Raw genomic sequence first — 16,205 nt, forward strand, 5'->3', positions numbered from 1 at the left:
TCTTTCTAGGTCAGCATGAATTTTATCCTATGTTATGATCTCTAGAAACTCACTTATTAGTAATGTTATCCTCACTGGTTTATCTCTCTCCTTCCTTGAACAGTAGTGCTATATTGGCAGCCCTTCAGTGCTTTGGTATAACTTTCATATCCAAGGATGTTTGAATGATAATAGTCAGACCCTCTGCTGTTTCCTCTGTGAATTCCCTCAGCATTCTCGGGTCTATACAATCAGGATCCAGTGTCTTTTCCACGGAGTTCCACTATTTTATTTTCAATATAAACTCCTTGTTTCCTGTTAAATTTGCTCCACCTGTTCTGTGCAAACCAGATCAAGTATTATATTTTCTTTTGCATTATTAGCCCTAGATTTGTTCTGCTTGTTTTTGTAAGTCTCCTTTTAATTTCTGTGGTCATCAAGGGAACTTGAGCTTTTGCTGAACCTCCTTTACGTGTTAAAGTATGTTTAATTTGTACTTTAATCATCATACTGTCTTACTTGCCAGTTTATCTGGGTGAATTCCCTTTTTATCTCTTAGTTTTAGTTTTAGAGATACAGCACTGAAACAGGCCCTTCGGCCCACCGAGTCTGTGCCGACCATCAACCACCCATTTATACTAATCCTACACTAATACCATATTCCTACCACATCCCCACCTGTCCCTATATTTCCCTACCACCTACTTATACTAGTGGCAATTTATAATGGCCAATTTACCTACCAACCTGCAAGTCTTTTGGCTTGTGGGAGGAAACCGGAGCACCCGGAGAAAACCCACGCAGACGCAGGGAGAACTTGCAAACTCCACACAGGCAGTACCCAGAATTGAACCTGGGTCGCTGGAGCTGTGAGGCTGCGGTGCTAACCACTGCGCCACTGTGCCACCCAAATTCTCTCTCAAATTACTTCTAGGCAAATAACTTTGGCTTTGACAATTCTCTCTCCTTTTTAGGAAAAGGATTTGTCACTCATGCAGGACGTTCATTTATCAAATAGTAACTTAAATGGACGCCCCTGTATATGCCATGTTTAAAGTATTCCATGTGTAACAGGGAAGGCTAAATAACTTTTGATTATAAGTGCAACAATATAAGATGACCAATGTTATAATGCATTGAGTACTATTTGATTTTGAAGTGATAAGTCTGGGTTAGAGGAGGTGCTGAACAGAAGCAATGTACTTTCTTACATGAAGAGATGGAGAGCCAGAAGTAGATTCAACCTTGGCCATTCTCAGGTGGTCTCCACGGCCTGGTTTTAAGAGTGAATTTGGCAGGGGCCTGGAATTGAGCTGTTTACCCCTTGCTTGAGCAAGAGATATACATAGTAATGAGACTTAGGAGAGAGAGGGATGGAAAATAATCTCAAAAAAAGCAGAACTCAGTAATGTGGTCCTGTACCACTAAACCGGAAACTTGCATACGAGCATATGAATTAGCTGCAGGAGTAGGCCACTCGGCCCCTCGAGCCTGCTCCGCCATTCCATAAGTTCATAGCTGAACTGATTTCTCCACATAACCACCTATCCCTGATAGCCTTCCACCCCGTTGCTTAGCAAGAATCTATCAACCTCTGCCTTAAACATATTCAAAGACTCTGCTTGCACTGCCTTTTGAGGAAGAGAGTTCCATAGACTCTCGACCCTCTGAGAGAAAAAATTTCTCCTCATTTCTGTTTTAAATGGGCAGTCCCCTTATTTTTAAACAGTGACCCCAAGTTCTAGATTCTCCCACAGGGGGAAACGTCCTTTCCACATCTACCCTGTCAAGACCCCTCAGGATCTTTTATGTTTCAATCAAGTCACCTCTTCCACTTCTAAATTCCAGCAGATACAAGCCTAGCCTGTCCAATCTTTCGTCATAAGACAGCCTGCCCACTCCAGGTATTAGTCTAGTTAACCTTCTCTGTATTGCCTCCAATGCATTTACATCCTTCCTTAAATAAGACCAGTACTATACACAGTACTCCAGATGTGGTCTCACCGATGCCCTGTATAGCTGAAGCATAACCTCCTTATCTTTGTGTTCAATTCCCCTATTCCCCTCGCGATAAACGATAACATTTTATTAACTTTCCTAATTACGTGCTGTACCTGCATACTAACCTTTTGTGATTCATGCACTAGGACACCCAGATCCCTCTGCATCTCAGAGCTCTGCATTAGATAATATGCTTCTTTGCTATTCTTCCTGCCAAAATGGACAACTTCGCATTTTCCAACATTATACTCCATCTGCCAGATTTTTGCCCACTCATTTAACCTATCTATATCCTTTTGTAGCCCCTTTATGTTCTCTTCACAACCTACTTTCCTACCTAGCTTTGTGTCGTCAGCAAATTTAGCAACCATACCTTCTGTCCCTTCATTTAAGTCATTTATATAAATTGTAAAAAGTTCAGGCCCCAGCACACATCCCTGTAGCACACCACTCGTTACATCTTGCCAACCAGAAAATGACTCATTTATGCCAACTCTCTGTTTCCTGTTGGCTAACCAATCTTCTATCCATGTCAATACGTTACCCCCTACACCATGAGCTTTTATTTTTTGCAATAACCTTTGATGTGGCACCTTATCAAATGCCTTCTGGAAATCTAAGTGCAATACATCCACTGGTTCCCCTTCATCCACAGCACATGTAACTCCCTCAAAGAACTCCAATAAATTGATTAAACATGATTTCCCTTTAACAAAACCATGTTGACTCTGCCTGTTTACCTTGAATTTTTCTAAGTGCCCTGCTATAATGTCTTTAATAATAGCTTCTAACATTTTCCCTAAGACAGATGTTCAGCTAACTGGCCTGTAGTTTCCTGCTTTCTGTCACCCTTTTTGAATAAAGGAGCTACATTCGCTATTTTCCAGTCTAGCGGAAACTTTCCTGAATCTAAGGAATTTTGGAAAATTAAAACTAACGCATCAACTATCTCACTAGCCACTTCTTTTAACACCCAAGGATGAAGTCCATCAGGACCTGGGGACTTTTCAACTTGCAGCTCCAACCATTTGTGCAGTATCACTTCCCTGGTGATTGTAATTTTCTTGAGTTCCTTCCTCCCTTCCATTTCCTGACTTACTGCTAATTCTGGGATGTTACTTGTATCCTCAATAGTGAAGACCGATGCAAAGTACCTGTTCAATATGGGCGGCACAGTGGTTAGCACCTCAGCCTCACAGCTCCAGCGACCCGGGTTCAATTCTGGGTACTGCCTGTGTGGAGTTTGCAAGGTCTCGATGTGTCTGGGTGGGTTTTCACCGGGTACTTCGGTTTCCTCCCACCACCAAAGACTTGCAGGTTGATAGGTAAATTGGCCATTATAAATTGCCCCTAGTATAGGTAGGTGGTAGGGGAATATAGGGACAAGTGGGGATGTGGTAGCAATATGGGATTAGTATAGGATTAGTATAAATGGGTGGTTGATGGTCGGCACAGACTCGGTGGGCCGAAGGGCCTGTTTCAGTGCTGTATCTCTAAATAAAAAATAAATAAATTCATCTGCCATCTCCTTATCCATTATTAGTTCCCCAGACTCACTTTCTATAGAACCAACTTTCACTTTATCTAAAGAAACTCTTACTATCTGTCTTTATGTTTCTAGCTAGCTTTCTCTTGTACTCTAATTGGACCTTCCTGATCAATCTTTTAGTCAGTCTTTGCTGTTTTTTATATTCTGTGCAATCTTCTGACCTGCCACCCATCTTTGCGCAATTATATGCATTTTCTTTAAGTTTGATACTATCTTTAACTGTTTTAGTTAACCACGAATGGCGGGTGTCCCCCTTGGAATTTTTCTTTCTTGTTGGAATATATATCTATTCTGTGTATTCTGAAATATCCCCTTAAATATCTGCCATTGCATCTCTATTACTTATCCTTTAACCTAATTTGCCAGTTTACTTTAGCTAACTCTGCTTTCACACCCTCATAATTGCCCATATTTGAGTTTGAAATGCTGGTCTTAGACGCACTCTTCTCCCTCACACTGAATGTAAAATTCAATCATATTATGATCGCTGCTACCTAGGGGTGCCTTAACTATGAAGTCATTAATTAATCCTATCTCATTGCACTATACCAGGTCTAGTATAGCCTCCTTTCTGGTTGGCTCTAAAACATGCTGTTCCAAGAAATTATCCGGAAAACATTCTACGTACTTCTCAACTAGGCTACCTCTGCCCATCTGAGTGCTGTGTTTAATTTGTTGAAACAATCTATGTAATAAAGTATAGTTTTTCTACAAATGATTACTGCATTGATGCCAGTATGATGACACAAACCTAAATTTGTAAAGCTGATTTTGCATCTGTTCTCTTTCCAGATGTCTGGACGAGCTGGAAGACGAGGTTTTGATTTGATTGGTAATGTGGTCTTTTACAGTGTCCCAATGCCCAAAGTACAGAGACTGCTCAAAGCAAGCGTTCCCCTACTTAGTGGTCAGTTCCCTCTATCTATCTCTCTTGTTCTTCGTCTTATGCTGCTGGTTGCTAAAGCTGAGGACAGGATGGATGCCAAAGCCAAGGTATTTAATTATCTGGGATGCCTTGTCACTGCAATATTATTTAGAAATATATAAAGTTGTATTTTTACTTTTCAGCAGTAACTTTTTTTTACTAATATCGTTAGAAATATGCATCATTGTTATAAAATTGCTGAAATTCATCAAAGTAATGCATTATAAGAACAATTAAAATTCATAGTTACTGTATCTGGCCAGAACTTGATGACTGCGTGACCCGGGGATCATTGATCTAATAGAGTTTTAAAACACATATTTCCCATTCCATTCTTAATATGGAATCCCTGATCCAAGTGCAAAACTTGAAAAATCAAAATTGAGTATAAATATTCATCAGATACCTAGATCTTAATCTGCAGCATTTTACCGAGAGGTATGGTAACCTTTGGATATCTAGTGCACTACCCTTGTATTTGGTGTTTTCTGGTTATATTAGATTTGTAATATATCTGAGCAGTAACCTAAGTAGTTTTATTTACTTTCTGGTTTAAAAGTTAAGTTTTTATAGATTTTTCATTAGGGGTTATTGTTCAGGACAAATATCAAAAACAGATTATGCATGACCTGTTACAGAATTAAGAGGGAAATAAAGGCAAGGTAAAAAGGATAAAATAGAAAAATTTGACATTTTGCTGCTCCTGCTGCTGTTGCATTCAAAAGTGACAAAACCACTGAGGTGTCCTTTTATTAAATTTAAACAGGAAAAAGTTGGCATTGTTTCACACAAGATCACTTCCTTGATGCTCCCCTTCCCCTTAATTTTGGCTTTCAATTATTTATTTCAATGAGGCTCGGACTATTTATCATGGGAGCTGTTAAAATAAAACTTTGACTCAAGGTATTTCAGTGTATCTGCACAGAATAATATTTAGCTCATCTAAACCTGTGAAATATGCTTAAGTATAGTGAGTGCATTTTGACATTATGAATAATCACTGAAAAACTTATTTCTCCCCTTAGGCTTTGTCGCTGCTACAGCATTCTATGTTGTGTTATAATAGGCAGAAGAAACAATTGGTATTGAAACTGTACTTCCTGTTCTGTTTACAGTTTCTTCTCAAAGAGGTAAGATTTAAGGCTGTCTTGTCAAAAGTCTCAACAGATAAGATTAAGCAAGCCAACACAGACCAAGGATAGAATTGAATACCTTTCTCGTTTGTTTGGTTCAACCACTCATATTTGATGGAGCTATTGAGGGATCTTATGAATTTTGAAGTAAAAATTGGTGAAAATGTGTTTTAAAATTGGTTAAACATATATATAAAAAATCTTTAACAAAAACAAGAAATGCTGGAATCACTCAGCAGGTCTGGCAGCATCTGTGGAAAGAGAAGCAGAGTTAACGTTTCGGGTCCGTGACCCTTCTTCGGAACTGAAAAAATCTTTAAATCTTTAAAAAATCTTTGCTGTTTTAAAAAAAAATCAAAAACATGTTCCTGAGGTCACTTACAGAGGGATTCCCCAGTCATCCTGTCAATGCAAGAGCAAGAAAATGTTTTCTTCGTCAAAATATTTCTGTCTTTGAGCTTGTAGACACATTGTACTTGTAGTAACATAAATCATGTTAGTTTGACATTTGAATAGACTTCCCCTTGTCTTCACCTTCCGTGCCACTAGCCTCCACAATCAACAGATGAACCTGAGCCATTTCTACCACCTCCACTGCGATGCCACCACCAAATACATCTTCCACTCCCATCATCTTTTAGCATTCTAAAGGGACCATTCCTTCCATGACGCCCTGGTCCACAGAAAATGCTGGAAATATTCAGGTCAGGCAGCATCTGTGTAGAGAGAAACAGAGTTAACATTTCAGGTTAAGGTCTTTTGTCAGAATTGGACAAAGTTAGAGATGTAACAGATTTTTAGCAAGTACAGAGGTGGGGGTGGGGGTGAAAACAGAAGGGAAGATTTTTGATAGGGTAGAAGGCAGGTGAGATTAAATGGCAAAAGGCATGATGGTGCAAGGGAAAATTTGATGAGATAAGGACACAAGAAAGGTCTAGAAGAGGTGTAAATGTGAAATAGTCGAATCATCTCGAACAGCTGCCTTCCAAAAGAATGGGGGCAGAGATTGTGATCTGAAATTGTTGAACTCAGTGTTGAGACTGGAAGACTATAAAGTTCCTTAATCAAAAGATGAGATGCTGTTCCTCGAGCTTATGTTGAAAGTCATTGTAACAGTGTAGGAGGCAGAGGACAGACAGGTCATAGTGGGGTGAAGAATACATTTGCCAGGTGAAAATGGGAGGTGGAATTACTGCCACGGGAAGACCCATCAAAAAACCTGACACCCTTCTCTAAATAGATTTTTTTTAGAAATTAATAATTTAAGTACAGGAAATGACCACTAAATACAGTAAACCCCATCTACCGGCCTCTCCATTTTTTTAATTCTTTAAAATATGTCTAATTGCTTTGCTGTGGTATCTGAATATTTTGCTCGCATCACATTTGTCAATCCGTTCTGTAATCTTAAAAACCTCAGGTACGTTATTTCAAAGCTTCCCCTTTTTCAAAGTGTATAATTCCAGCTTCTGTAGCCATTCTTCAACACTATTTTTGATTCAGTTTTATATTCTTGTCTTGTTTAGGCTGTAGAAATGAAGATATTTTATCGTTTTTAACAATAACGTTGACAACACCCAGCTAGCTCTACTTCTCCGCAACCTCTCTCAACTCCTCCGCTGTTTCTAAATTATCGGACTGCTTGCCCCACATCCAGTACTGTGTGAGCAGAAATTTCCTCCAATTAAATATTGGAAAGACTGAAACCATTGTCTTCGGTCCTGATTACAAACTCAGTTCTCTCACTACTAACTCCATCCCTCTCCCTGGCAACTGTCTGAGGCTGAACCAGAATATTCGTGACCTTGGTAACAGATTTGACCCCAAACTCAGCACCATCACTAAGAACGCCTATTTCCAACTTCATAGCTTCGCCTCTGCCTCAGCTCAGCTGTTGCTGAAACCTTCATTCATGCCTTTGTTACCTCTAGACTTAACTATCCCAATGCATTCCTGGCCAGCCTCCCACATTCTACCCTTTGTAAACTTAAAGTTCATCTAAAACTCTGCTGCCCGCAACCTTACTTGCACCAAGTCCTGTTTGCCCATCACCCCTGTGTTCGCTGACCTGCACTGGTTCCCATTTAAGCAAAACCTTGAATTTAAAATCCTCATCCTTGTTTTCAAGTCCCGCCCTACCTCTATAATCTCCTGCATCCCCACAGTGGCGCAGTGGTTAGCACCGCAGCCTCACAGCTCCAGTGTCCCGGGTTCAATTCTGGGTACTGCCTGTGTGGAGTTTGCAAGTTCTCCCTGTGTCTGCGTGGGTTTTCGCCGGGTGCTCCGGTTTCCTCCCACAGCCAAAGACTTGCAGGTTGATAGGTAAATTGGCCATTATAAATTGCCCCTAGTATAGGTAGGTGGTAGGGGAATATAGAGACAGGTGGGGATGTGGTAGGAATATGGGATTAGTATAGGATTTGTATAAATGGGTGGTTGATGGTTGGCACAGACTCAGTGGGCCGAAGGGCCTGTTTCAGTGCTGTATCTCTTAAAAAAAAAAAAAAAAAAAATTTTTAAAAACCCTCCCAAGGTGGCTGAGCTCATCTAATTCTGGCCACTTGAGCATCCCCAATTTTAATTGCTCAACCATTGGTGACTGTGCCTTCAGCTGCCTACGCCCTAAGCTCTGGAATTCTCCTCTTAAGCCTCTTGCCCTCTCTCTCTCTATTTCTTCCTTTTAAGACGTTCCTTAAAACCTATCTCTTTGATCAAGGTTTTGGTCATCTGCTGTAATATCGCCTTACGTGGCTTGGTGTCAAATGTTGCTTTATAAAACTCCTATGACGTACACTGGGACTTCTGTATGGTAACGACACTATATAAATACACATTAAAGAACAATGAGAAGACAGCTAGGGAAAACAATACAGACCACACTGGGTGCTCCGTGTATAGCTATGCCACACTGATTGAAATCTTTTGAGACTCATAAAGCAGCAGGATGTCAGAGTTATGTGCTTGTTAGTTCTCTTTTTAAAGTCATTAAAAGCTAAAGAGGAATAATTTTAAAATCTGCATATGTTAAGGAGTAAAAATTGAGGTCATCTGTAAAATGAATTTGAAGTATATTAGAATGCCATTATTTCTTTTTTTTTATCTATTTCCACTAACCCAAGTTGAGAATAGTATAATTCATGATTATCGTAATGTTATACCCCTGATGTCTTTTGTTATAAGTAACAACTTGATTTTTGCAGGGTTTTGTGGATCTAGATGGGACACCACAAGGATTTGCAGAACTGGTGACCCATTTACAGCATCATGAACCGGCCAATTTTGTCTTTGTTAGTTTCCTGGTAAAAGGTCTATTTCACAAGATTTGCTCTCAGCCTGAGAAATCAGCAGGAAAAGGTAAGATCTTGACTTTAAGCCAATGTTTAACATCCATGGTCTGAATCTTAATAAATCTGTCATGTCTTGTGCTGGATAACTACTCTATTTTAAGAGGATTACTTGTTTTTCCAACAATGCCACTGCAATAATTTAAGTTTGTTTGAACATTGGCACAGTGGCAGAAAAAGTAAGAGCAACAATACACTGCACTGTGGCAATAGGAATACAAGGTCAATCTTGCACATTTCTGCGTGGTTGTTCTGCAAATTACCTTCCAATGAGGTGAAGTGAAAATCAGACAGTGAGTCATTCCCATGTTGCTGTTGTGTGCTGCCAGGTGCTCAGTGCAGACTGGCATTGGTAGAAGCCCAGGAACAGGTCACTCATCAACCCTCTGGGGCATAGTTGGTGCATGTCTTGGGAAGATGGTAATGACAGTAGGTTTGGTAGCCTTACAGGATTAACAGAAATGGTTACTGCTGTTTGGATTTATTGATCACCAATGTTTGTAAAAGTTTGTGGTTTGTTTTAGCAGGATTTGGTACTGTATAGCATCAAGTGAGAATAAAAGGTTTTATTAACCTTTCAGAATATTGATGGTGTGTATGTATGTTAATATTTTGACAGGTTCAACCCGCTTTTCTGATGAAGTGATGGAGTCTTTACTTTTGGTATTAGCGAATCTCTTTGGACGGATGCATCTTCCGTCATGTTCTACTGAAAAGGAGTGGACTACACTCCATCAGTCAAAGGTATGCAAGAGTGAAATAATTGGGGATTTTATGGGGATTAACATTTTGAACATTTCAACATTAAATATGAAAAACAAAAATCATGAAACTGAATTTATGAATAGAATGAAATAGTTTGTATTTTCACAAATCTGTCTGGCTTTTCAGTCTGTTCCATCCAAGATATCGGTTTGCTCTGTCTGTATTTCCATTGTGGTATCTGTGGCCACCCTATTCTGTATTCCCATAGTAGTTCCTATGGCTGTCCTCGTACCATGTTATTAGATACCACTTAGGATATCCTCAATTTTTTTACAAAGAAAGTTTACTTTTTTTTTAGCATAAGTTGATTTGGAAAGTATTGGTTGGTGCTGTGGTTTATTGCACTGGCCTCTTACCTGCATTTAAATCTAGTCCTGATCAGATGAAACTCTGCTGCTGGCTGTTCATTGTTATCATAAGCCAACTTCCAGTGGGCGTGTGACCATAGCACAATGCTGCCCTTGCTTGCTGTTAAATTGGCAATCTCCCATTGATGGACCATCGGATGTCCAGTGTGACAAATGAATGTCATATTTATATGATCTGCTGAATTTAGGTAGAGGAATGCTATTGGCTGTTGTGAAGTTGGGACCTTTACTGAACATTTAACTGTGGTATTCTTGACTTCAGAGTGCTTGATACTGACGTGTTAGCTCAAAATGGGAAGTGTACTATTTTCAGCAAAAACATACTTTGTCATTATCAGCACAAGCAATCACCTTTATAAAAAAAAAATTGTGGACTGCAGTAAAGAATTTGCAACAAATTTTGCAGTTTATTACAATAAAACAGATTCTACTTACAGAATACTGAATGGAAAGAAAATTCAGTATGTAAGACAGGTATAATGAAAGTTTACGATTCCGTTTGATCATGTATATGAAGTTTTGAAGTTGCCCTGCAACTTTCCCACTCTGGCATAAGTGAGTACTGTTTGCAAACTGGCACAAACTAAGTGCAAATAAACAAAAGTAATTGTATATTCTGGAAAATGTATTTGATAAACTTATTTCTCTGAACTGAGAGATTGAATAAGTAAGAAATAAAAGCCCTTGGAACTTGATCTTCCTAATATACAATCCCAAAGTGAACCTGTTTCAACCCTTTTACATTATTGCTTTTGTGATTCGGATTGCAGCTGTATCCCAGTTCTCCATGTTCATATTGTTAAAACTGGCTATGGCAGAATCATAGACCCACATTTCAGTGGGTATACAATACAGTCATCAGGATAAGAGAGCTGATACCAGCAGTGCACACAGATTTCACTCTGGGGGGTGCAGATTACAGAAACACCTTTTGATTACTGAAAATGTATTACAGCAGGCTTTATATTCTAGGTATTCCTGGAGGATCTTCCAGAAGAGTTTGCAGATGCAGTCAATGAATACAACAGAACTGTCCAGGAGATCTTTGGATGCTTTCTTCTTTCTGCTTCGAATCAAGCTGATATGGTGGAAGAATGCCATCTTCCTTTATCAAGAACATGTAAAGAAATGATTGAGCTCTTTTTGAATATTTTAGTTTAATTTACAAAGTGGTGTGTAATATTTAAGCCTCTAAACATGTTAAAGAAGTAGAATTTGAGATATGGTAGTCTAGTTACTGGTCTGGTAATGTGTGGGCTAGTGCCATCAAAAAATCCAACTGGTTCTCATGTCCTTCAGGGACTGAAACTTTCTTCCCTTCACTTGTCTGGCTTGCACATAACACTCTGTTGGTGACTCTTAATGCACTTTGAAGTGACCTAGCAAACCTTTCATTTGGTTCTAGAAGAAGGTCCACCACTAATGAGCAATAAATATCCACATCTTGAGAATAATTTAAAAAAAAACAACTGATGTAAAACCAATTGAAACCTCAGTGGCTCCTACCCACAATTGAACAAATGGGTCAAGGATAAACAGCAACGACTGAAAGATCTGGGAGCAAGTTGCTTGGTTAGCCTATTGGCTGAAGTATAGTTTGGAAAGCAAGGGAAAAATAAAATAACTTTCTTGAATACAGTAAATAGGGGTGATTTTGATTTTGGGTGATAGGGTAAAATGGGTATTATCAATTCAGCAGTCCATTAATACATCTCTCCTGATTTTTTTGGAAAAATCTGGAGAGATTTATAATGGGCAGCTGAATCGATTATTTCCCATAGTCAAAACTATCAGTGTGCTTGCCTTCCTTCATAGAATCAAACAGTGCAGAAAGATGCCCTTTGTTCTGTTGTGACAGTGCCAGCTGTTTCAAAGAGCTGCCTTAGCCCCACTCCACTGCATTTTGCCCATGGCCCTGCAAATGTTTACCTTTCAAATATATATGCAATTCTCTTTTCAGCATCCTTTCAGAGATTGCATTCCAGATTATAACTAGCTGGGTTAAAAAAAATCTCATCTCCCCTCTGGTTCTTTTGCTAATTGCCTTAAATCTGTATCCTCTGGTTACTTGACCCTTCTGCCACTACAAACAGTATCTCCTTACTTACTATCAAAACCCTTCATAACTTTGAACACCTCTCTATTAAATCCCCCTTTCACAATCTCTGCTCTAAGGAGAATAATCCCAGCTTCTTTAGCACCCCCCCCTCCCCCATAACAGAAATACCTCATCCCTGGTACCATTTCAGTAAAGATCTTCTGCACCCTCTAAGACCTTGACATCCTTCATAAGGTGTAGTACCCAGAATTGGATACAATATTCCAACTGAGGTCTAAACAATAATTTATAAAGGTTTAGCATAACTTCCTTGCTTTTGTCCACCGTTCCTCTATTTATAAAGCCAAGGATCCTACATTCTTAACAGCCGTATCAACTTGTTCTCCGCCTTTAAGGATTTGTGTATGTGAACCCTTGAGCCTCTGTATCTGAACCCCGCTTTTAAAAATATACCATTTAGTGTATATTGCCACTTCTCATTCTCCCTTCCAAAATATGTCACGTCACACTTCTTATTAAACATAGTGCGTGAGGTGCATATTAGAGTTTTGAAAATTTGCCTTTCTGCACTGTCCTCCCTTTTTAAAAAAAAACTACACAAGCACTGCTTAGTCTCACTGTTTGAAAATTAAACACTAGTTGAAAATGGTGCATACCGGAGACATAAACCCAAGAACTCAAATCCTCTGACTTTCAGAGTAATTATTGTGCAATTTATAAACAGCTGAGCAATACTAATCATCATTGACTTCCCTCCTCCTCCCTAGCTTTTGAACGTGTTCAGACTCTTCAGACTTCTAAATTTGAAGCAGAGTTGACTGCACCTGGAAATCATCCAACAGCTGTATCTCCATTTGCATGTTTATCTGGGATTACCAATCTGGATCTGTTCAAGACATACAATGTGGACAATGTAAGTTCCTCCTTTGTTACGTATAGCATTATATTTATTTATAACTGCAAAAACTTGGGTTTATATTGCGCCTTTGAAATAGTAAGATGTATAGAGAGGTTTCAGGAAGTATTCCCAGAGCTTGATTGGGACTTAAAAGGGCCAGGCGCCCACTTATAATCATAGAAAGTTTAAGGCACAGAAAGAGGCCACTTGGCCCATCATGTCTGTGCCGACCGAAAAATGATCCACCTATTCTAATCCCACCTTCCAGTATTTGGTCCGTAGCCCTCCAGATTACGGCACTTGAGGTGCATATCCACATTCCTTTTGAATGAGTTGAGGGTCTCTGCCTCAACTACCCGGAGACAGACAGAGAGAGAGAGGAGCACAGCGGGAGCGGAGGTTTAAAAAATGCGCCAAAAGCCCAGAGTTGGAGACCGGAGACAGACAGAGAGAGAGGAACATGGTGGGAACGGAGTTTTAAAAGTGCGCCAAAAGCCCAGAGTTGGAGACCAGAGACAGACGGAGCGAGAGAGAGAGAGGAGCACAGCGGGAGCGGAGGTTTAAAAAATGCGCCTGGAGACCGGAGACAGACAGAGTGAGAGAGGGGAGCACGACGGGAGCAGCAGGAGCGGAGCAGGGAAAAATCGAAAAGTGATATCAGTGTGACATCACAATCAATAGAGTGAGCAGGGAAACAGACGCTGGGGTGCGTATACAGGTAAGCTTTTAATTTAATTTAAATCAAACAGCATCAAACATCACAGGCAAGCAGGTAGCTGATTGGTTTGGGAAGAAGCTACCTATTTGGTGAGTATCTGGTAAGTGATTAAGGTCCATCCTAATCCTAACATTTAAAATAGTAAAGGAACTAGTGGTAAGCTCAATAAAATATATTTTATAAAAAAAAAGAAAATAAATAAGTGAATAAAATAATTAAGTAGTTAATTAAAACACATTAAGGATGGGCTGGGCAGGTGATGTGTCAGGGCTGCAGCTTGTGGAAGCTCTTGGATGCCAGTGTGATGCAGGGCAAACACTTCTACAGTAAGTGTTTGCGGCTCGAAGAGCTTTGGCTCAGAGTCATTGAACTGGAGTCTGTGCTGCAGACACTGCGACACATCAGAGAGGGGGAAAGTTACCTGGAATTTTGTACCAGGAGGCGGTCACACCCCTTAGTATAGGGTCTTCTGATTTGGTCAGTGGACAGGGACAGGAGAATGTGGCTGCAGCTGAGGCGGGTAAGGGGATCCAGAGTGCAGGAGCCTCAGCCTTTGCGATTGTCCAACAGGTTTGAGGTTCGTTCAGCTTGTTTGGATGACAGTGGGGGCGGCAGGGTGGATGAGCAATCTGACTATGGCACCATGGTACAGGAAGCCATTCAAGTGGAGGGAGAAAAAAGGAATGTAGTGGTAGTAGGGGACGGTATAGTTAGGGGGATTGACACTGTTCTCTACAGCAAAGAGCGAGAGTCCAGACGGCTGTGTTGCCTGCCTGGTGCCAGGGATCGGGACATCTGCTCAGGGCTGGAGAGGAATTTACAGTGGGAGGGGGAGGATCCAGTCAGCGTGGTCCATGTAGGTACCAACGACAGGCAGGAGCTGCATAACTAGGGAAGTAGAGTGAATAGTGGGGGCAAGGGATCAAATTTAGGAAGATATGGTAAATCAAGCAGAGACAAGGCAAGAGAGAAAGGTCTTAATATGGGAAATGATAAACAGACTGTGACAGGAAGGGGCAGAGTGTACAAATCTTAGAGTAAATCAACAGATAAGGCTTGAGGTTACAAAAATAATAAAAGGACACAACTAAAGGCTCTATATCTGAATGCATGTAGCATTCGAAACAAAACAGATGAACTGAGAGTGCAAATAGAAAAAAATAAGTACGATCTGATAGCCATTACAGAGACATGGCTGCAGGATGACATAGATTGGGATCTGAATATTGAAGGGTACATGGCATTTAGGAAGGACAAGAATCTAGGAAAAGGTGGAGGGGTAGCTCTGTTAATTAATGATGGTATTAGCGCAATAGAGAGGGATGACCTAAGTTCAGGAGACCAGGATGTAGAAGCAGTTTGGGTAGAGATGAGAAATCATAAAGGCAAGAAATCACTTGTGGGAGAGGTGTACAGGCCACCTAACATTAACCACACTAGGATGGGTTATAAAGGAAAAAATAATGGCAGCTTGTCAGAAAGTTACAGTGATAATTTTGAGGGATTTTAACTTACATATAGACTGGAAAAATCAGATGGGCAGAGGTAGTCTAGATGAGGAATACATAGAATGTTTTCGGGATAATTTCTTTGAACAATATGTTCTGGAGCCAACCAAAGAGCAGGCTATACTTGACCTGGTATTATGCAGCGAGATAGGATTAATTAATGACCTCATAGTCAAGGCACCCCGAGGTAGCAGCGATCATAATATGATTGAATTTTACATTCAGTTTGAGGGAGAGGAGAGTGGGTCCAAGACTAGTATTTTAAACTCAAATAAGGGCAATTATGAGGGCATGAAAGCAGAGCTAGCTAATGTGAACTGGCAAATTAGATTAAGGGATAGGTCAATAGAGATGCAGTGGCAGACATTTCAGGGGATATTTCAGAATACACTGAATAGATACATTTCAACGAGAAAGAAAAATTCCAGTGGTGGGACCCGCCATCCGTGGTTAACTAAAACTGTTAAAGATAGTATCATACCTAAAGAAAAAGTCTACAATTGCTCCAAGGTGGGAGGCAGGTCAGAAGATTGAACAGAATATAAAAAACAGCAAAGAATGACTAAAAGATTGATGAAGATAAAATTAGAGTATGAGAGAAAGCTAGCTGGAAATATAAAGACAGATAGAAAGAAAAAAAGTTAACAGTGAGCATTGGTCCTGTAAAAAGTGAGTCTGGGGAATTAATGGATAGTAAGGAGATGGCAGATGAATTGAACAAATATTTTGCATTGGTCTTCACTATTGAAGATACAAGTATCTTGTATTAGCTGCAAGTCAGGAAATGGAAGGGAGGGAGGAACTCAAGAAAATTACAATCACCAAGGAAGTGATACTGCACAAATTGTTGGAGCTGCAAGCTGACAAGTCCCCGGGTCCTGATGGACTTCATCCTAGGGTGTTAAAAGAAGTGACTAGTGAGATAGTTGATGCGTTAGTTTTAATTTTCCAAAATTTC

At 40.0% G+C, this 16,205-nt stretch overlaps 1 protein-coding gene across 1 annotated transcript in view; it reads left to right on the forward strand.

Moving 5' to 3' along the window:
• Positions 1-16,205, forward strand: part of LOC137374170 (probable ATP-dependent RNA helicase DDX60) — a 102,808-nt gene that overhangs the window by 74,040 nt on the left and 12,563 nt on the right. Inside the window, exons 29-34 of the mRNA XM_068039960.1 lie at positions 4,322-4,522; positions 5,480-5,584; positions 8,788-8,941; positions 9,551-9,675; positions 11,037-11,184; positions 12,891-13,036. Of these exons, the coding sequence (XP_067896061.1) occupies positions 4,322-4,522; positions 5,480-5,584; positions 8,788-8,941; positions 9,551-9,675; positions 11,037-11,184; positions 12,891-13,036 (879 nt within the window). The remainder of the gene's footprint in view (positions 1-4,321; positions 4,523-5,479; positions 5,585-8,787; positions 8,942-9,550; positions 9,676-11,036; positions 11,185-12,890; positions 13,037-16,205) is intronic.

The sequence above is a fragment of the Heterodontus francisci genome, chromosome 1 (assembly GCF_036365525.1).
Source record: "Heterodontus francisci isolate sHetFra1 chromosome 1, sHetFra1.hap1, whole genome shotgun sequence".
Lineage (NCBI taxonomy): Eukaryota > Metazoa > Chordata > Chondrichthyes > Heterodontiformes > Heterodontidae > Heterodontus > Heterodontus francisci.